A 22,570-nucleotide genomic window follows, 5' to 3' on the forward strand; every position below is an offset into this window, starting at 1 on the left:
TTCCCCAGCCTTCAGATGAATATAGGAAAGAGACTCTGGAATCTTCCTGGGCTCCTCCTTATGCCCACACCTTGACCCCACTGAACTCTCTTTGGCAGAGACATTGCAGAGCCTGGCCTTTAATTGTCCTGTTCATTCCCTATTGATTGTGACCACAGTCTGGAGCTCTGCACAGCCTGGTGTCCAGAGAAAATTGGCATAGTTCCCCACAATGTCTCCACAGGCTCAGAGGAAGGACATAAATAGAATCTTTATGGGGCCCAAGTGGATACTCAGGGTCAGCCAATGGTCTTGGCTCCTTGTCTCTGAAGACACAGGGCACAAGTCCTGACCTCCATGCACCTTTAGCTGCTGCACACACTAAGGATGAGTCCATTGGCTTCTGCTGCTTCTGGGAGTCCTGAAAACCACAATCCCTCAACCAAGGGGACTAGTGGGGGACAAGTGAGCTCCCTGAGGACCAGAAGCCCCACCTGGGTTCACTGCTATGTTTACCAAAATAATGAAGAGCTGCTGTCATAGCAGGCCATGCTCTGGTGGGAAGGGCAGACAGGCACATCCAGACCCACAGAAGGCTGTACTGTGGCTGTGCTGGGCATCCCAGGGGCGGGGTGGGGTTGGGGACGGGAGACAGTTGGTCCATGGGTACCATGGGTATACATGGACACCTAGGCACATAAGGGGGTATGCATATACACGAAAAAACTCCCTCTCACACAGAAGTTGGCATGATGTATAGAAAAACAAGTCCATTCTGAGTGTGGGCTTCACTTTAGATATTAAGGTCCAACGTTAAAACAGGAATGTGTGAAGACAAGGAGCTCTGTGTTCCCTGGAACCAGAAAGAACAGAGTGGCTGTGCTGACTCAGATGAAATAAACTCTCAATCACAGTCTGTGACAGCCAGGTCACAGGACCCAGGCTGCTGTGTTATGTGTGAGCACCCAGTGCAGCCAGAAGCTAAGTACTGAGCACTGACTGGCCCAAGCCCAGAAAGGGTCTCTGTTTTTCAGAGTGCTGGGGGACAGTGCAGTGTGTAGCAGTTTCCTCTTGAAGACTCTTCTGGGGTTTGAGTTCCCTGTAGAGGACCCTCATGGCTGCAGACACTAAGCCTGGGAGGAAAGATCCTCATCTGTAGAGTTCATTGAAAGGCCTGAGAGCAGAAAAGCAAAGAAGCAGCAAAATGTGCCACCTCTGCTCACTGTGGTTCAGCTTCTGCCTTTGCAGTTGAGCTCAGGTGCTCTGGAGTCCTCCCTAGCCTGAGTGAGTGATTTCAAGCCAAGTCACATCCTCCTGGTTTGTAGTATCAAACGCAGCCCAGTTTCAGCCCAGGTAAGCTGTGTATACCAGGTATGCCTTACTGTCTGCATTGTAGGGGAACTGTTGAGCCCCAAAGGACGCAAGGGCTACAAGGTAAGGAATCATAGGACTGGGCTAGGCCTCGAATCCAATTTCCCTTCACCCCTGCCTGGTAACTGGTTCTTGGTGTGTATAGGGGACAGAAAGAAAGGGTCCTATGGGAGCCCTGGCACAGGCCTGCCCAAGCATGGCTTAGGGATCCTCACAACATCCTAGCATTTGATGTGTCCCCAGGTTTGTCTACCACCCTCAGCCGTGTGCTATTTTCTGTGCCACCTGCAAGGGACTCTAAATATCTTCCTACAAAAGGTGATCAAGGAGGGGCTGTACAAGGACACATGGTGGCTCTGTGGTGAAGTTAACATGGACCAACAGATTAGAGGGCCAGAGCCCCAGGACCAATGCTGGGTGGACACACTCCTCTGACATCCAACACAGAGATCTTTGTACAGAAATCAAGAGAAGTCTTATCTGAATAGCAGTGCAGAGCACCTCAGGCTCAGGGACTCAGGACTGACACCCATAGAATGCTGTAGAGGAGCCGTTTGTGATTCAAGGGCTCATCTGCCTGGATCCCTGAGCCTCTAGAGATGAGCAGAGGACTGGGCTGTGGCTGGTTATGGGCTCAGACAGGGAGGTGCTATGGAGCTTGTTTTTGGCTCCTGGGAGTAGAGCAGTTTTTCTTTCCCTGTCCCTGCTTTTTGAACTTTTCTTTCCTTGGGAAAATGGAAGGACTGGAAGAAGTCTGTCTATGGAGAGTGAGGCTGGCTGGGAAACTGCTCGCTGTTCTCCATTGTCATCCTGCTGGGGGTTTGGGGTTGTTGGCAGGTTAGCCTCTCCACCATTCCAGTCTGCTTCTCTCCATTTAATCCATGCATCTCTGTCTCTTCACTCCGTGACATGGATGAACAAGTCCTACCTGTAGCTGCCACTCCAGGGCATAAGTCCCTCAGTGAGTGAATTCCAGATGGTTCTGTCTAGAGCAGCATGGTCCAGGGTCGTTGCTCAGTATGTAGGTACATGGAAGAGGACACTGCACGGCATCCACACACATTTCATATAACATCAATCCACATACTCTGGTACTAATCGGTTCTATTTACACCTTTCGCCATTATTGCTATTCACTGTACTGTGAAGTGTTAATTTTTATTATATTTCACTTCTGCAAAGGAAGAGACAGAGTTTAGCACTGGAGATTCCCTAGGGACTGGCTGGAAAGGAGGCCTTGACACACATGTGTGCTTCTGGGAAAAAGCTCTTTCATAGGATGCCTCCATGAGTTCCAGGATGTGTGGAGGGCTCTGTGCCCTATCCAGGGTTGACCTCAATATATTAATGGGAGCTGATGCTTCTCTCTAATAGAACAGTGCCACCCTCCTTGGAGATGTCTGTGATTGTATATGTTTAGCTCTAGAGTATCATTATTAGGAGACTTTGCCTTGTTAAAGTAGGTGGGTCACATTGGCCTGGGCTTTAAGACCCTTTTCCTATGCACATGCAAGCCAATCTTCCCCAAGCAGCCTTCAGATGAAGATGTAGAACTCTCAGTCTCTCTGGCACCATGCCTGCCTGGATGCTGCCATGCTCCCCAGCTTGAAGATAATCGACTGAGTTTCTGAACCTGCAATCCTGTGTTCATTAATGTTGTCCTTATAAGAGCTGCATTTGTTGTGGTGTGTCTCTTCTCAGCAGTAAACCCCTAACTCAAACAATGTCCATGTTCCCTTCTTCTGCCTCCAGACATTAGAAGCTTCCTACATGAGCGGCATTCTCTTGGGATATGGCCCTAATTGGCGCTAGGCTGTCTGCTTGATCTGAGAGTGCTAGGACATCCTGCTCCTAAGGGCATTGTTACCGCTCCCTTGCAATACTGTGAATAGCATCAGCAGGCTCCTGCTCTGTTACCCCCTGAACACAATGCTGTCTTCTCCAGGAGTGGATCCAACAGCTCTCAGAACCTCCTCAGGAACTATGTATTTCCCAAGGATTACATGCACTTGCTTACACACCCCTATCCTGTGTTCTGAAAACTTTTCAAAGCCCATTCATCTGAGACAGGTGAGTTCAGGACAGTAGTCCCAAGTGTCTTGTCCTACCCTGACAGTTCACTCTCATGAGGCATCACCTGCCCTTGACAGAGGATTTTCCCAAGGGGCATTGGATGTGCAGGAGAATTGTGTGTCCTGAGTCTTTTCAGAGCAGCAAAGGAGGACATCAAGGTCCCATTTGCTTTTGGTTTTTGCACTCATGGTCCTGGCACGGTCTTGTTGGTATTTAGGTCCCTGTCAGTCCTGAATTGAATTTTAGCATGGGAACCCAGGGCAGTTGTCTTCAAAGATATTCCTAGCATGGACCACATCTTCACCTCACCAGACATAAAGCACGACAAACACCAGGCAGGCAGAAAACCCTCAGGGGCTGGAACTGGCATGTTCAAACACTGGCTTGACCTTGGCCAACACAGGTTCAGAGAACAGCCTCTATGTAGGAAGATCTCCTTCCTCCTCTCAGAGTTTACGACATGTAGACTTAAGCTAAGCTGCTGGCACACATGTGAGCAGAGGCACCAGCCTAGGCTTGTTCAATATCAAAGCCTACCTGCCACCCCTGTATCATAGTCATAGCAGCACATCTCATGAGAATTCTAGGGGTGGTGATATTCTGGGTGAATATTCTGTATTCTGCTGCCAGTTACTTTGCTTCCACATGTCCAACTGTGAGAAGGGATTGAGAAAGGGAAGGTGATGAAGTCCTGCTATTATCTACTTGGTGCCACCAAAGACAATGTGGTCTTACTGGCAAGATCTTTCCATTAGATTTTATAAAAAGTGACCTCAGGACAGTAGGTACTCTCAAGAAGGTGCAGCATGGTGGGTACAATGGAACAGGATCCCTGAGGTTGGTTCAGTGGGCCAGGGTCCCTGGGGTAGGAGCAATGGGGCAAGAGCCCTTGGGATGGGATCTTGTAGTAGTGACCCTGTGGAATGTGTAACTGGCAGGGACACTGGGGTAGGTGCACTGTGACGTGCACCCAAGCTGGAATGTTCAGACAGGTGTGTGTTTGCTTCATGCAGCTGCTGTCTGAAGTAGAGAACACTGTCATCTGCCCCAGAGGGAATTTTGGGAGCTCCTTCCAAGAATGCCTCAGCTCCTTACTGAGAAGATATACATTCCACAGATGGGGCTTTATTGAGATGAGCAGATTCTAAGGGGGCTGCCTTGAAGGAACAGCCAAAGAAAGCAGAAATGAAGAACAAGCAATTGCACCAGCCATGTCGAAGGTGACTTTGCTCTGAAGAATAGGACTGGAAGAAACTGATTAAGTCAAATCACTTCTCTATCTCTGTATCTCTATCTCTATCTCTCTCTATCTATCTATTCACCCATCCATCCATCAACCATCCATCTATCTATCTATCTATCTATCTATCTATCTATCTATCTATCTATCTATCTATCTATCTATCTATCTCCCTGAGGGAAGTCAGCTTTCATTTGTAGGAAGAAGGTCACATCCGCGCCCCATTATGGTGAAAACCAGGATTGCAGGGAGTGAGATAGATGGGTTATTTCTTTCTTCCTTCCTTGAATCTTCTTATATCTTTGTTTCTTTGTATCTTTCTTTCTTCCTTCCTTCCTTCCTTCTCTCTCTCTCTCTCTCTCTCTCTCTCTCTCTCTCTCTCTCTCTCTCTCTCTCTCCTTCTTTCCTTCTTACTTCTTTTTTGCTTTTGGTGGGATAGAATGCCAGTTGTGGCCAGTCCCCATCAGCATCCACTGTGCTACAGACCCAGTCTCAGTGTGACACAGAAGAGGCCTAACTTTGAAAGTTTGTCCTCTCTCTAAGGGATACTGTATAATACAGTGCTCTGGACTGCAGGTCAGACAAGGCCTGCGTTTAGGAGACTTGTGGACAGATGAATGTCTGTGAGTCTGGACTTAGACTCTGTGGAGGGCTCAGGTCACCTGACTGTCCTGAAGCTTCCCACTGTGATTTATTTCCCTCCTACAGAGTCAGCCACCTGAGCAACTGCATTTCCTGGTCAGCCCCTAATCCTCTTACACTGTGTAGAGTGTTCAATCTCAGGGAAGGCCTGGGAATCTGAGAGACACCACTGAGCCCCCTGGGCCTGGCTGACTCAACCTGAGGCTACCCTGTGTGTCTTCATTTTGCTCACCCTCCAGAGACCTCAAAAGTCAGCAGTGAGCTTGCTGAGAGGCCAGGAACCTCCATATTGGCCCAAGAGCAACTGTCCTCTTTTACAGGTTCATCCACAGAGCACGTAATTCTGATTGGTGCAACAGTCTGGAAGAGTGAAAGACGTCATCTCCCAAGGGCAAGTGCTGTGCTAGTGGACACTGAGGAGCTGCACGGATCAGACCCTTCCCCATCCTTCTCCAGCCTCTCTTGTTCTTCCTTGAGATGTTTCCTACAGATCTGAAAGATCCAGGCAGTCCATGACATGCATTTGAATTTAATCTCAGGACATTTTACTCCTTGCTCTAAAATTAAGACCAGGTAATTCATTTGTTTGTTTATTTATTTGTTATATGTAAGTACAATGTAGCTGTCTTTAGAAACACCAGATAGCATCAGGTCTCATTTGAGATATTTGTGAGCCACCATATAGTTGCTGGGATTTGAACTCTGGACCTCTGATAGAGCATTCAGTGCTCCTAACCACTGAGCAATTTTTCCAACTTCCAGACTAACTTTTTAAATTCCCATAATGTATTCTTTATTCAGGTTACATCCTGATCCCAGCCACTCTCCCTCTGCCTGTCTTCAGGGTAGGAGATTACAGGAAGGCCCCAATTTTCAGCAGGGGAGTGGGTTTGCTTCCAGAGCAGGCAGTGGGGTCGTAAACATCTCACTCTCAGGGAATTGGGAGCTTTCCCATATAAGAATTTTCTGTGGTGGAAGCTCAGTTTGCTGTCTGGCTTCTTTTCAGTTTTCTCTTGCTTCTTCTGGAATGAGAATGTTCTTCATTAAGAGCTTAGAGGGTGTTTCTGGCCAGACTATGTTCATGTGCAGGCCCATCCCTGGACGGCTGGATGCTTAGACTCTCCTGGGGAGACCTGTTTCCTTTCTGCAGCAGGCCAGCTAGTATGAGAAGAAAAGGACCCCATCAGATGTTCACAGTGCACAACACACATACACAAACTCACGCATGCACACACACACACACTATACAAATATATATATATATATATATATATATATGTATATATCTTCCATATTCCTAAACCCACACAACATACACATCACGTGTCAGATGTGCATGCACATTACATATATCACAGACATATATACACTGTGCACATCACACGTGCCATTTGTACTTATATGCACACATGCATGCACACCTCACACTACACACATGCCTGCCATGCACACATGTATATAGGAACACCAAAATGAGTGAAGAGATTTTAAAGGAGGCTTGTGCAGTCAGGGTATGATAGGCTTGGGCATGACTACCCTCTGTGTTACAGTCAACTGCGGTCTGTTCTTTTAGCTACTTTCACAACAGGGCCAGTGCCTGTGTAGAAGGAACACCAAGGCCACATCTCAGGGAAGTGAACTGAGGACTCAGAAGAGGCACAGGCCCTGGAGTATGGAAAGGCAGAGCATGGTATGCAGATGTAAATGCTGTAAGGCACTCTGGCTTGTCCACTCCAATAGGCACGATAGTAAGCACGAGGCCAGTAGATGTCGTATCCGTGGGAAGAACCCTCTGGATGCCATGTTAGCAACTTAGGGTGTTTCTTGTTTTCAGTCCATGCTGTGGACAAGGAATCAGGAGGTGTGGGGTAGAGTGGAGACTTGAGCACCTACCCTCTATGTTGTGAACCTAGTGGATGTTTTTCTGCCCTTCTAGAACTGTGAGTGGCCTGTGCCAGCACAGCAGAATGGGGACATTCCCAGTTCCATAGGATACTGCAGGCTTGGGGACTGGGTACTTAGGCTTTTGGCTGTGCACCACACCACCTTCCTGACCAATGGTACATTAAGTCAACCAGTGCTTGCAGAATGCTTGAGACAACACAAATGTCTCCTTTCTAACTGGAAACAACATATAAAGGTCTAATACAAGTCAGTAATGTGTCTCTGATTGTCCTGTGGCACTGGGTGAATTAAGGACATGATGGAGAGCATGCCAAAGAGTCTAACTCGTTCTGTTCCATCTTCCTTCTGAATGCAGGTCTCCAGGATCCAGTGCTCACACGGACTCAGGGCTGCTGCTCAGGGAACCAGCAAACCCTGTTGCTCTGACCATGCCACCGTGAAGGGCGGTCTCGTTCTGTTCCAGTCTCTGCGGTGCCACTGTGTATTAGAAAGGACATCTTTCAAAGGAGGGGTTGGTGAAGGGCAATTTACCTTCTCTTTCAGAGATACAACTGTCTGAGGAGAGGCTAGGAGGTGTTGCAGAACCAAAATATAGAGCTAGAGGGATCATAAAATCGAGGTTGGGAGGAAGGTTAGCTCAAGGCTGCATGTCCCTGAACACCTTGGTGGGGGTGAAGGGTGACTTAATAGTCACTAGTAGCCCAGTGCCTGTCAGTACTCTACATGACCTTGTTGCCCTTGCTTCTTCTGGTGCTCAACAGCACCACTCAGATGCAAACAGCAAGGCCTAGATAGTGTCCACATCTCCCATGGCTTGACACTGTGCTGGGTTTGATACTACAAACTGGGAGGCTGGGACTTGAACTTGAGATCACTGACTCAGGCTAGGGAGGACTCCAGGGCACCTGAGCTCAGCTGCAAAGGCAGAAACTGAACCACAGTGAGCAGAAGGGGCACATTTTGCTGTTTCTTTCCTTTTCTGCTCTCAGGCCTTTCAATGAACACTACAGATGAGGATCTTTCCTCCCAGGCTTAGTGTCTGCAGCCATGAGGGTCCTCTACAGGGGATTGAAAACCCCAGAAGAGTCTTCAGAAGGAAAGTGCTACACACTGCACTTCCCCCAGCACTCTGAAAAACAGAGACCCTTTTGGGATTTGGGCCAGTCAGTGCTCAATAGTTAACTTCTGGCTGCACTGGGTGCTCACAAATAACACAGCAGCCTGGGTCCTGTGACCTGGCTGTCACAGACTGTGATTGAGAGTTTATTTTAACTGTGTCAGCACAGGAACTCTGTTCCTTCTGGTCTGAGGGAGCACAGAGCTCCTTGTCCTCACACACACCTGTTCCACTATTGGACCTTAGTGTCTTAAAGTAAGCCCTACACTCAGGATGGACTTGGTTTTCTATAAAATCCTGCCAACCTCTGTGTGTAAAGAGGGGGAGGGGAGGGATGGAAGGATGGCGAGAGAGAGAGAGAGAGAGAGAGAGGGATGGATGGAGGGAAAGACAGAACAAGAGAGAGAGCAAGAGTGAGAGCAAGAGCAAGCGAGAGAGAGAGAGAGAGAGAGAGAGAGAGAGAGAGAGAGAGAGAGAACATGCACTAGCCACCAAAGAAGCATTCCTGTATTCTTCATTAGCCTTACAGCTTTGTCTCTCTTCCCTGATTATTGCCTTTTCTGCTGTGTTGGGTTTTTTTGTAAAGAAATGCTTGACTTTCTCTTCCTTTCTGTTGATCTGGGGTTTGGTTCTTTTTTTCTTTGTTACCATGGAGATCATACTGAAAATGCTAAAATACTACCAGTCCTATGTGAACTATTACTGCTATTTTGACAGCCCTGAACAACTTCTTCAGTTTCTGATGTCAATGAAGGAGATGTCTGTGTACATGAGCCTCGGTGGCACTGCTGTTTGGGGTCATGTAACATGGCAACTCTCACATCTTGGAGGAAGCAGAAGTTCACCTTGCCTTTGGGGATTGTCCGGGGATCACCTGTTCTTTATTTCTTCTTGAGATTCTGAAATCCTTTAAATCGGTCTTCATCTGTGGGAGTTTCTTAGTTTTCTTCCTCAATTTTGAAGGAAAATTTTACTAGAAAATCATAGTTCCTAAAGAGTGTTTGTGTTGCTGTTTTTGTATAGTGTTGTGTATACTCACCCATTCTGTGTGTCCGTGTGAGTGTAAGTTTGTGTGTTTGTAATAAAGGGTGGGAATGTGTGTGGTGTGGTATGTGTGTGCTTGTGTGTGTGTGTGTGAGAGAGAGAGAGAGAGAGAGAGAGAGAAGAGAAGAGAAGAGAAGAGAAGAGAAGAGAAGAGAAGAGAAGAGAAGAGAAGAGAAGAGAAGAGAAGAGAAAAGAATGAAGCAATCTTGTATGTACACTGTTATGGATGTGTCCCACCATGTGTGTGGAGGTTAGAGGACATTTTTGTCAGACCTTATCTTACCTTGTTTGGAACTAGGTGTGTGGTTTGATGTTGCACATGGCAGGCTGCCTGAATGACAAGCTCCCAGGCAAATTTCTGTCTCTCCTGCTTTTCCTGCTTCCTAAAAGCTCTGTTATTACAGGTGTGTGCTCAACTTTCGCATGGGTTCAAAATCAGGTCTTCACCCTTTGCAGGGCAGATGAGAATCAAAAGCCTTGGAAGCTGTGAGGAAGGCATCTTCCTGTCACCCTACAGGTAGTAATAAGCTTCTTTATTATGTCTCATGAGCAGTGTTGGGGTGCAGGAATCACCCCACAAACCAAACAGCCATTTCAGTCAAGCAGGGACAGTTTATGGAACATATATCCTGGGACTGATTGGTCAGGGACACATGTCACACAGGGGAGTAGAGACTGCAACCCTATTTCCAAGGACTGTAGTATGAAAGGCAAAACCACAGAAGCTCTCAGCAACTAAGAGCTCATACACAGGTGCCGAAAGTCTTCCCAGGCAGTTGGGTGGTTGGTTCGGGTCCAAGGTTATTGTTACTAGCATACAAAGCAATTCTAACTGACCTTAACTATGATTGGCCCTAAAGGAGGGCACAGGTTAGGGTAATTTCCAGGAACAACAGACCACACAACTTAGTGCGATATGCAGTTAATGATTAGCTGGGCATGAGAAAGGTCTTCTGTAATAATGTAAGATGGCTGGCGACAGGTATTAAAGTGGATAGAGTAATGTCAGAAAGGCAGCAGCCACCTCCGTCTTAAAGAGAAGATTACACACACACACACACACACACACACACACACACACGCACACACACACACACACACACACGTGTGTGTGTGTATATAATTAATATATATATATATATATGTATCTGTAGTTTATTCTTAAACCCATAGTTGAAATGCAAAAGGGACCCATGGAAGGTAGACATAAGGATTTTAAAGCAGGAGGCACAGCAAACCTTCAAACAGAGAACTAAGGACAGCAAACCACCCTACAGGCTTTGATTTCTAAAAGCCTAAAGGCTCCCCATAGCCAACCTAAGCCAGAGCCTTGGAGTCCTTCCCAACCATGCAAGGACAGGTCCTATTGTGACCTCATGAGGAGCGACTGTGAGGCGGTCCAGCCAACAGATGTTAAGCTGTAGCCAGGCCTGGATTTCCTTGAGTGCGTTTAGAGGAGTGGTGGAGTGGAGACTTTGGTGATTTTGGTGGATCTAGTGAGCAGTGTGTGGATTTTGCATTTGATTGATTTGTGTGTAGCTTGTGTATGTGTGTCTAGGTCAGTGTTTGTGTGGACAGTTGCTTTTGTGTGTGTGTGTGTGTGTGTGTGTGTGTGTGTGTGTGTGTGTGTGTGTTGGTATACTTGGTGGTGACTGTGAGTGCATCTGTGAGTGTGGGTGTGTGTGTGTGCCCAACTGTGTGTGAGTGTCTGTTGTGCCCTCTTGGTGCACTAGTTGTAGGTGTGAGAACACCTGTGTGAGGAAAAGTTTTGAGGCCGGCAGTCAGCTTGGCCATTGTTTCTAAGGTAAGCATATTTTGGTTTAAGTTTATTTGTTTATTCACTTTACATCCCAATCATAGCCTCTCCCTCTCTCCTCTCCTCCTACTCCCGGCTCACATGCCCCTCTTCCTATAATTCCCTTCCCTTCTCAGAGAAGTGGGCAACCCCTTGGGTATCACTCTGCCCTGAAAAATCAATTCCTAGCAGGACTTAGTTTATCCTCACCCAGAAAAAACAGCCCATGTAGGGGAAAGGGATCCGAAGGCAGGCAACAGAGTAAGAGACAAGCTCTGCTCCAATTGTTAGGAGCAGAAGACATATTAAGTCCTGTGTGCAAGTCATAGAATATAATTAACAATGCTCTGTCCCATGGGCTGGGTCTCAAGTTGGGCTGATCATTAGTTGGACTTTCCTTCAATCTCTGCTCCACCTTTATCCCTAAACATCTTATAAGTAAGACAAGTTTTGGGTTGAAGGTTTTGTGGGTTGGTTAGTGTCCCCCTTCCCCTAGTGAAAATCCTTTCTACCTACAGGACATGGGTATGTCAGTCTCTCCAACCCCAGCTGCTAGTAGGCTCAGCTAGCATCACTCTAAGAGACTCCCTGGAGCCTCCCACCCCCAGTCTCCTTCATGCCAGAGATGCATTGCCCAAACCCAGCCTTCTCCTTTCTCCTTCCTCTGTGCCCTGCCCTGTTCTTGTCCCCAATCCTCTCCCCATCAGTTCCCTCCCTCCACTCAACTTTTTGAATTTCCCTTTTGAATGAGATTCAAGTATCCTGCCTTGAGTCATCCTTATTTAGCTTTTTTGGGTCTGTTGATTATAGCATGGTTATCCTGCACTTTGTAGCTAATATCCATTTATAAGTGTATACATACTAGGTTTGTCCTTCTGGGTCTGGGTTACATCACTCCGGATGACATGTTCAGTTTCTAATCATTGGTGTTCAAGTTTCACAGTGTCCTCCTTTTAATAGCTGAGTAATATTCCATTGTGTAAATGAACCACATTTTCTTATCCATTCTTCATTGAGGGACATCTGGGTTGTTTCAAGTTTCTGGCTGTTATGAATAAGGCTGTTATGAATACAGTTGAGGAAGTTGCCTGTGGTATGGTGAAACATCTTTTGGGTATATGCCTGGGAGTGGTATAGGTGGGTCTAGTTAGAACTATTCCCGATTTTCTAAGAAACGGCCAATTTGATTTCCAGAGTGGTTGTGCAAGTTGGTACTCCCAGCAACAATGGAAGAGTGTTCTTCTTGCTCCATATCCTCAACAGCATGTGATGTCACTTGAGTTTTAGATCTTACACATTCTGATGGGTGTAAAATGGAATTTCAGAGTCATTTTGATTTGTATTTCGTTGATGACTAAGTACGTTGAACTTTTCTTTAAGTGCTTCTCAGCCTTTAGAGATTCCTCACTTGAGAATTCTCTGGCTCTGTGCCCCTTTTCAATTGGGTTGTTTGCATTCACAATGTCTAGCTTCTTGGCTCCTTTATGTATTTTGGATATTAGCCCTCTGTCAGATGTAGGATCATGCAGATCTTTCCACACTCTTTAGGCTGTTGTTTTGTCCTAAAGACAGTGTCCCCTGCACTTCAGAAGATTTCAGTTTCATGAGGTCCCATTGTTGATCTTAGTATCTGAGCCATTGGTGTTGTGTTCAGGAAGTTGTCTCCTGAACCAATGAGTTCTCAATACTATTTGTATTACATTTAGTGTGTCTGATTTTATGTTGAGGTCTTTGATCTACTTCATAATCCAAAATTAAAATTATACAGTTGACAGTTTTTATATTAGTTTTAAAGATCAGAACATTTTCCCTTGAGTTTTGCTAGTTAACTACTGAACTATCTCCCTAGCCTGGGGATATTGGAGGGTTTGGGTTTGGACTTGGGTTTGGGATTTTTCTTTGTTTATTTTCCTAAGGTTAGGTTTTTCTGCTTAGCCCCGAGTACCCTGGAACTTTCTCTATAGACCAGGCAGGCCTCAAACTCAGAGATCTTCCTGCCTCTGCCTCCTGAGTGCTGTGAGGAAAGGTATGGACCATCATGACCCAGGGATTATTTGAGTTTTAACCTTTTATGCTTCTGATTTTATTTTCTGGTTTTCTTTGCTTGGATTGTTTTTGGCTTTCAGAGTTGTTGAGGTTTTTTTTTACTTCTTTTGTTTTTCTTATGTTTACAATTTGGAGAATTTTGTGCTAGTGTTGGTTTCAATCTTGTATCTGTTGAGACCTGTTTTGTGACTAATTATATGGTCAGTTAGGGGGAAGGTAACTTGAGGTACTGAGAAGAAGGTATATTCTTTTGTTTTACGATGAAATATTCTATAAATATCTGTTAAATCCATTTGGTTCCTAAACTTCTGTCAGACTAGCTATGTCTCTGTTTAGTTTCTGTTTCCATGATCTGTCCATTGATGAGAGTGGGGTGTTGAAGTCTCCCATGATTATTGTGTGAGGTGCAATGTGTGCTTTGAGCTTGACTAAGTATACTTTTATGAATGTAGGTGCCCTTGCATTTGAAGCAGAGATATTCAGGATTGAGAGTTCATCTTGGTGGATTTTTCCATTGATGAATATGAAAGTTTTTTGATAACTTTTGGTTGAAAGTCAATTTTGTTAGACGTTAGAATGGCGACTCCAGCTTGTTCCTTGGGACCATCTCCTTGGAAAATTGTTTTCCAGACTTTTACTCTGAGGTAGAGGCTGTCTTTGACACTGAGGTATGTTTCCTCTATGCAGCAAAATTCTGGGTAGTCTTTTACATGTCCAGTCTGTTGGACTATGTCTTTTTATTGGGGAATTGAGTCCATTGCTGGTACGAGATATTAAGGAATAGTGATTGCTGTCCCCTGTTGCTTTCGTTGCTAGAGGTGGAATTATGTTTGTGTGGCTCTCTTTTGTGTGTGTTGCAAGGGGATTACGTTCTTCCTTTTTCTAAGGGGTCGTTTCGCTCCTTGTGTTGGAGTTTTCCATCTGTTATCCTTTTTAGGGATGGATTTGTGGAAAGATATTGTGTAAATTTGGTTTTGCCATGTAATATCTTCTTTTCTCCAGCTATCGTAGTTGAGAAGTTTGCTGGATACAGTAACCTGGTCTGGCATTTGTGTTCTCTTAGGGTCTGTTTGACATCTGCCCAGGATCTTCTGGCTTTCAAGGTCTCTGGTGAGGAGTCTGCGGCAATTCTGATAGGTCTGCCTTTATATGTTACGTGACCTTTTACCCTTACTGCTTTTAATATTCTGTCTTTGTTTTGTGCATTTGGTGTTTCTTTTGTGGTCCAATCTATTTGGAGTTCTCTAGGCTTCCTGGATGTTTATGGGCATCTTTTATTTTAGGTTAGGGGAGTTACCTTCAATAATTTTTTGAAGATATTTACTGGCCCTTTAAGTTGGAATCTTTCTCTCTTCCATCTCTATTATCCTTAGGTTGCTGCAATTTTCAATTGCCAACTGGTTGTCTCTGGTGTTATCTGGTCTTGCTGACGATAACAGTGGCTTGACCCTCCTGTAAGCCTGTGTATCAGCAATCCTGGAGACTGGCTTTCACACGGTCATTTCTGGGTACAGAGAGCTTTGGGACTGGCTCAGCTCTGGTTGGAGGCAGGAATTGAAAGGGTTCTATCCCAGACTGCTCCTGGGTTGGTGTGTCCTGAGGGCTTCAGGCAGGACCCTTGGAGCAGAACTGATGGTCTTAGAACTGCTCTCTAGTGTGTCTTCGCCCCTTGTGAATGGCTTTCAATTCTTGCACAGGGAGAGACTGCCTGACTGCTCCTAGGATCCTGGGTGCACAGGACTCTAGGCAGGTTCCTCTTCTGCCAGGAACGTGAGCAGAATTGGTGGCCTCCCCCATGCTCCCAGAATTCTCCTCACTTCTGAGAGTCCAGCTGTCTCCCCCATGGGATTTGGGTACCTCTCATAGGACTCTTTATGCATGGGAGTTTTGGTTATTGCTGTTTTTACTCTAACTGGGGATTTGAGTTTGTGATTATTTGTGGTTTTTAAATCTTATATAAATTCTTGGAGAATTTCGTACTTCCATTGAATGTATTTGGATCCTCTTCACTCCCTGCATCCTTCACCAACTCCTCCCATATCCATCTTCACAGTCACTTGCCACAACCCACAAATTCATGGTTTTTTTTAATAACCTGGTGTCCTGTGTTCCTGAGTGTGGGGAATGACTCTCTTCCCTATGTGTCGTCAACTGTCAATGTTCCCCCTCTGGGTTAGTCATGCAGGACTGCTTGATTTTGTGGAGATCTGATGCAGGCAGTCACAGCTGTTGGGAGTTTATGAATGAGGTGGTCTTGTGTTGAGAAGATATTTTGATATGTCTCTTCCCAACCCCAGGATCTTACAATTTCTCTGCCCTTGTTTTCCATTATAATCCCTGAGCCATGGAGGGAGGGAGGGAGGGAATGTGGACACACCCCCACACCTGTTTCGCCTGAGTACTTTGTCAACAGGTATTCTCCAGTCTTTTAGCAGCTATGAGTTTCTGTGCTATTGCACCAAGAACTTTCTCTGAGATATGAGAGTTGTACTATTAAATCTGAAGACTTCTTGCAAGGATGTGCATATGAGTAAGAACATGCTGTGTTTGTTATTTTGAGTCTGGGTGAGCTCACTTAGTGTAACCTTGTCTAGCTCCAAGCATTTAGTTGGAAACTTGATAATTTCAGTTTCTTTTACATCTGAATTACATTCCACTGTGTGTAGGTACCACACTCGCATTAGTCATTCATCAGCTGGATGGATACCTAGGCTGTCTACATTCCCTGCACCGTGAACAAATGAAACAGTAGTGAACATGGATGAACAAGTGTCTTTGCAGCAGGAAATATTGTTCCTTGAGTATATCCCAGGAATGGCGTAGCTGTATCAGGTGGCACACCTATTTCTAGTTTTCTGAGGAACCCCCACACTCTACAGTGGCCACCTCAGTTTATATCCTCCCACGGACACTGTGCATGAGGGTCTCCATCCCCCACATCCACCCCAGCATTGTTGCCTTTGCCATTCTGATTAGAATAAGATGAAGTCTCAAACTAGTTTTAGTTTTCATCTCCCTAATGGCCCAAGATGGTGAACATATACATATATATTTCTTAGCCATACATTCCTTAGCCATGCATGACTTGTGAGAAAAACCCTTTGAAGACCCCTATCTCAATTAATCCCAATTATTCACTGGGATGTTCCCTTAGAGTTGTCTCTTTATTACTTTCTATATTCTAGGAGTTTTGATGAGTGCGTTCTATTTTGTTTTAATCTCTAGGTATTTAGCTTTTATGTAGTTTTGCTTGTTTGGAGGTTGATTTTGTTTCATTTCATTTTCTGTAGCTTGGGTTTTCTAACTGTTAATAGTTTTAATTCCTTTGATTGTTCGTATATTTCGTTGTACATTTTTTTTCTTACACGATCAGTGATGTTGATTCTTAGTGTGGCTGAGCTGTGCTCCTCCCTCCTAGTGACTAGTATGTAGTTTTTTACTTAGGATTTCCTTGGCTTTGTACGTTGTTTTACTTTTGAGGGTTTCTGTTGTTGTTTTGGTTGGTTTTAGTTTTCTGTTTTTCTTATTTTTCACTATTTTACTTTCCATCTTAGCTCTCTTTCTTCCCTTTATTTCTTTTTCCTTCCTCTTAGGTAGCATTTATACTCTGTTACCTCCAATGAGCTTCCGGAGCAAACGGGAGTCAGAAAGGCTCCGATCTCAGGGCAGCTCTTGCACAGAGAGTTTCTGCTCTCAATATTTGGTTTTGAATACCATCGGCCATGGTTTCCACGCGGCCGTGAAGTTGGCCGTGCACCGCCTCACAGGTACCCCCGTGGCTGTCAAAATGCTCCTCAAGAGACAACAGTGGTGCCAGCAGGTCACATCTGAGGTAGAAATCATGATGAGGATCAACCACCCAAATATTGTATCTCTCATACAAGTCATTGACACTGAAAAGATAACATACCTCATCATGGAGTTGGCCAAGGGGAACCAGCTTTATTCTCGCATCAAAGAGGCTGGCCATCTGCAGGAGGATGAAGCACGGGGCATATTCAGACAATTATTAAGTGCTGTGGGATACTGCCATGAAGAAGGCATTATACACCGGGACCTTAAACCCGATAATATACTAGTCGATACCAAGGGAAGAATTAAAATCGTTGATTTTGGCTCTGCCACTCAAGTGCGGCCTGGGCAAAAGTTGAGAACGCACTATGGGACTTATGCATTTTCTGCTCCTGAGCTGTTCCTCGGGAAATTTTATGAGGGCCCCAAGGTCGACGTGTGGGCCCTAGGAGTAATTCTTTATTATATGACAGTTGGAAAACTCCCATTTGAGTCTGTCAGGCTACCACTACTCCGAAGGCAGGTTGTGTTAGGGACTTATGCTGAACCACTTGGCCTGTCAGAAGAGCTACAAGACCTGCTGAGTCTTTTAATGAAAGTGAATTCCCAGCAGAGGCCCACAATTCCTGACCTTTTGACTCATCCCTGGCTTAAGATAGACTCAGAGGGGTTCCCACAACCTTGTAAGGAACTCATCCCCCTCAGGCCAGACCCAGCCATTCTTAGAGCAATGCAGGACATTGGATTTGAAGCCCAAGGGGTTAAAGACTCCCTCGATCAGAAGAAATTCAACCAAAGTATGGCTTGTTACTACTTTTTGGAAAAGCAGGCTCTTCAAGAGTGTGACATCCCAACCCGGCCTCATCCATGCATGACCCCATTCCCGACCCTTGATTACCCTGCTACTTCAGTGCGAGGGCTCAGAAGGCGAGGAAGCGAGCCCAGATGGCTCGGGTCATCCTCTGATAGTCAAGGTTCTGACCTCGGCCAGACTCCTAGTCATCGATTAGTCAAGAGGGCCAGTTGGCCTGGCGGTCTTCTCTGCAGGCCACGTCAGATAACACCCACAGTGGAGCTAACCCACAGAATTTCTATTAGTGACCCCTGCTTTTATTCAGTGCACAGCAAAGGCAAGAAGACCATCAACACTAAAAGCACAGAAGACAAATCCAGTGCCTCAGCAGAGGTTAAGCCTGTCGCAAGCAGGCCCTGGCCCAAAAGATTTAGGGGGTGGGTCAAGAACATCCGAAATGGCCTGATGAACCTGTGTTGCTGCATTCCGTCCAGAAAAAAACCTCCCCTGGGGCACAACAGAGTTGTTCCCCAGAAATGAAGAACATAGAAGGAATCCAGAGAGCAAGCATCCAACACTGCCCAGGTACATTGCTGTATTTGTATCTATTTTGCTCATGTCTGAGTCAACTGGCAGGTTATCATAGTGTGTATGTCTATGGGATGATGCACGGGGAAGCTAGGTCTAAAACACCGTGGGACGATGGTTAAGTCTAAGCTACCAGCACATCTGTCATTGCCGACAGTAACTCCCATGTTTATCCTGCTCATGGGAATACTAAAATACATTCAACTAGAAAGAGACAGCAGGATACTGACCAATGTAGGAGGATAAAGTTGGAGAAGGAAGAGAAGGAGATGCTGAGGGAGGAGAGGGTGGTATGGGGTGGAGGCTAGGAGATGAGGGGAAGAGGTTCAGAGAAGCTTGGAGAGCAGTTTGGAACAGGGTGACCACAGCTGGAGAGATGCCCTGTCCAGCAGAGGTCCCAGAGTCCCTCTCACATGTGTCATTGCCTTTTAGAAGATCACTAGAGGATGCCGGATGCTGCATCTCTGCAGTCCCAGTGTTGAAGAGGACCCACGTGTGGACACGGACCTGCAGAAGGGAGCGCTGTGAGAGCTGTCACGTTCCAGGTCAGCTGTCGAAGGATGAAAGCAAATGAAGAGATGCCAGGTGGCAAGAGAGCACCTCAAAGGCATCACTCTTCCTGGTGGAGGTTGAAAACCAGTCCAAAGCTGGTAAAGACCAGAGCCCTTTTGCTGACCAGGGTCACATCACACACCTCCTCTTGGCACAAGTTCTCGCCTCACTCTTAGTGGAGGATATACGGCTTCTTGATGTGTTTATCCGACTCTGAGAATAAAATAGCTGTTTGTGAAAGATGACCTCGTAGATTTTTCTGCATCTTCTTCACATAGGAAAATTGGCCCTGTGGCATTCCAAGGCCCCAGGAAGAATAACTTCGTGCCTCAAACCATCAAATTAAAAGTGCCTTGGAAGGGACCAAGCTCTAATGTACCTGAATGGGGAAAGTGTAGGAAGTGTAGAAGCTCAAATCTAAGGACAGCATCATATTCTACATGCTTTGATTTCTAAAAGCCTAATGGCAGTCTTTATAGCCCACCTGAGCTGGGTCAGGATAGGTCCTGCTATTAACTCATGAGGAGTGACTGTGAGGCAGTCCAGTCAACAGATGTAAACTGCGGCTAGGCCTGGATCTTTGAATGAGTTGAGAAGAGTCGTAGAGTGGAGACCTCGGTGATTTTGTTGTATCTAGCGAGCAGTGTATGGATTTTGCTTTTGATTGGTTTGTGTGTGAGCTTCTGTATGTGTGTTTAGATCAGTGTGTGTTTGGGAGGAGGGTGGCTTGTGTATGTGGGGGGGGCACGCATGTGTGTATATGTGTGTGTGTTTTCTTTTACCTTTACTTGAATGTGTGAGTACCTGTTTGTGTGTGTATACATGTGTGTATGTGTGTTTCTGTAGGTATTCCTGTGGATGACTGTGAGTACATCATGTGTGTGTGTGTGTGTGTGTGTGTGTGTGTGTGAGTGTCTGTGCCTTGTATGTCTACTAGTTGTTGGTGTGAGAACACCTGTGTGAGGAAAAGTGTTAAGGCCATCAGTCACCTTGGCCATTGTTTCTAAGGTAAGCGTCTCCCTTATGTTTTTCAAGTTTATTTATTTGTTTATTCACTTTACATCCAAATCATAGTCTCTCCCTCTCTCCTCTTCTCCTAGACCCACCTCACATGCCTCTCTTTCCCTAAGTCCCTTCTTTTCTCAGAAAAGGAGAGCCCAGCTTCTTGGGTATCACCCTGCCCTGGGGCATCTAGTCCTACCAGGAATAAGCATATCCTCACCCACAGAAAATGCTGCCCATCTAGGGGAAAGGGATCAAAGGCAGGCAACATTGCAAGCGAGCCTCTGCTCTAATTGTTGAGAAACCTACCTGAAGAGGAGCTGCACATCTGCTACAAATATGTAGGAGGCCTAGGTTTAGCCCCCGCATGCTGTTTGGTCGGTGGTTCAATCTCTGTGAGCCCTCATGCGCCCAAGTTGGTTGACTCTGTGGTTCTTCTTGTGGTGTCCTTGTCCCTCTGACTTTCTCAATTCTACTTCGTTTTTCCACAAGACTCCTCAAGCTCCCCCTAACATTTTTTTTCTTTTTTTTCAGAGCTGGGGACTGAACCCAGGGCCTTGCACTTGCTAGGCAAGCGCTCTACCACTGAACTAAATCCCCAACTCTCCCCCTAACATTTACCTCTAGGTCTCTACATCTGTTACCATCAGGTGCTGGAGGAAGCCTGGCAGAAGACAGTTACATCAGGTCCTGTCTGCAATTCCTAGACTATCTTTAATAGTGCTCTCTCCCATGGGGTGCATCTCAGCGTCACTGCTTGGACTTTCCCTCAATCTCTGCTCCATCTTTATCCCTGAACATCTTGCACTTGGGACAAATTTGGGGTTAAAGCTTTTATGGATTGGTTACTGTCTCCCTCCCATACTGGAAATCCTGCCTGCCTACAGAAGTCCACTTCAGTCTCTCCAACCCCAACTGCTAGTAGTCTCATCACTCTCGTAGACTCCCTTGAGCTTTCTGAAAGAAAGAAAGAAAGAAAGAAAGAAAGAAAGAAAGAAAGAAAGAAAGAAAGAAAGGAGGAAAAGGAAACAAGCACACAGAAAGAGGGGGAGGTGGAAGAGTGGAAGGACAGGGATAGGGAGAGGGAGAGAGAGGGGCAGAGAGAGAGAGAGACAGAGAGATACAGAGAGAGACACAGAGGGAGAGAGAGACAGAGAGACAGAGAGAGACAGAGACAGAGACAGAAACAGAGAGAGAGACAGAGTAGATGGATAGATGCTGCTGTAGTGAACTTAATCCCTTTAAAGTAGGCCTTCTTCTGGAGATAGTAACACCAGTCAGCCTGCTTGGAGTTTTGCCTTTCAGTGTCTTACAGCTTGTTACCCAGCAACTAACTATAAATAAGAACCACAGGGCAGGGAACTCAAACCTGTGAGGCCTGCCCTTAATTCTAACAACTCCCACGCCTGAGCCTAGGACAACTTGTCTCCTCGAGGCTCAGCGTAGCTATCTGTGACATAGCTGGTTCTTTTCCAGTGATGATGTCTTGTCTTGACACCAGTGCCTCCATCCTCTGTGTAAGGACTGTGCATGCCCCTTACCACTCGACTTTACCCTCCCAGCAGCACCCTGTTCCAGTTGTACTTTTGTTGTGATGAAATACCCTGAGAAAAGCTACATGCCTTTGGGATGAAGAAGAATGCTTACTGCTGCATAGAGCACTTGCTATGTTCCTATTTAGCTGTCAGGGAGCCAACAGAGGACATCAGGAAGGACAGGCATCAGAAAGTGTTGCCCCTAAGCCTACTGCAAAAGCAGCCAGCCAAGTGGTATTCTTGTTGAGGTAATTATCCTTGTTTGAGTGGCATCCACCCCATAGCTCAGTGTCTACTGTGGTCACAGGAGCCCTGTTCTGACCTGCAGAGGCAGTTCCCACTCCCATTTCAAATACATCTGGCTTCTACCAAGAAGCATGGCTAAGAAATGAGTATTTATTTTACTCCGCTGGAACACTGGCTTCCTCTATCTCCTCCATGGGACTCGATTAACTTGATTTTAAAGAAAGACACATTCTTCTTAGAAACCCTGCACAGCTTCCTTCCCAAAAATTCTCACAGGAAATACAAGTCCCGTGATGAAAAAGCTTTTGGATCTCAGCACTTGGATCCCTCTTCTCGTTCCCTCTGAGTTACCAGCACAGAGACCAGCTAAGAGGTTCTATGTGAGGCATGTGGAGGCAGCAGGGCCAGTTCCTGCACGCCTAATGTTCCACCAGCCCCCTTGCACAGGTACACTTTACCGGACAGACCCTTGGCTGCTCTGGGCTTCCAGAGCTTGTCCTACAGTCCTGTCTGTCTGAGCATGAGATGAGGACAAGGGGACTGGGCCTCTCTGTCTGCAGGGCTGGCCTGGGGGCAAGTAAGATGCAAAAGCAAAAGGCCTGGGGTGAGATGGGAGTCATGTGAAATACTTACTCCTGGGCCCAAGGCGGTCAGGAAGTCCCAGCCTCTCCCTCCTTTATCTGGCGCTGGGTAATAGGGCCCACCTCAGGGCCAAGAAGGTCATGTGTCCTAATGGGGTCCTTACATGCTGGACCACTGTGTGCTGGTCATAGTCTGCCTCTAAGTGGCCTCCATAGGATTGGGCGCTGGGAGTTCCTGTCCCTTCTGTCAAATTTGTTACTCCTTCAGG

General features: G+C 46.1%; 1 protein-coding gene across 1 annotated transcript; it reads left to right on the plus strand.

Moving 5' to 3' along the window:
- Window positions 1–10,515: 10,515 nt before the first annotated feature.
- On the plus strand, window positions 10,516–19,655 carry LOC134485004 (sperm motility kinase 2B-like). Its single transcript, XM_063280828.1, has 3 exons — window positions 10,516–11,175; window positions 16,806–18,382; window positions 18,818–19,655. The coding sequence occupies exon 2, from the start codon at window positions 16,832–16,834 to the stop codon at window positions 18,335–18,337; it is 1,506 nt and encodes a 501-aa protein (XP_063136898.1). The 5' UTR covers window positions 10,516–11,175; window positions 16,806–16,831; the 3' UTR covers window positions 18,338–18,382; window positions 18,818–19,655.
- The last annotated feature ends 2,915 nt before the right edge of the window (window positions 19,656–22,570 follow it).

Source organism: Rattus norvegicus, chromosome 1 (genome assembly GCF_036323735.1).
Source record: "Rattus norvegicus strain BN/NHsdMcwi chromosome 1, GRCr8, whole genome shotgun sequence".
Lineage (NCBI taxonomy): Eukaryota > Metazoa > Chordata > Mammalia > Rodentia > Muridae > Rattus > Rattus norvegicus.

Bases quoted from the DNA above. Each gene is read 5' to 3' on its own strand.
- LOC134485004 (XM_063280828.1), top strand. From the start codon at position 16,832: ATGAGCTTCCGGAGCAAACGGGAGTCAGAAAGGCTCCGATCTCAGGGC.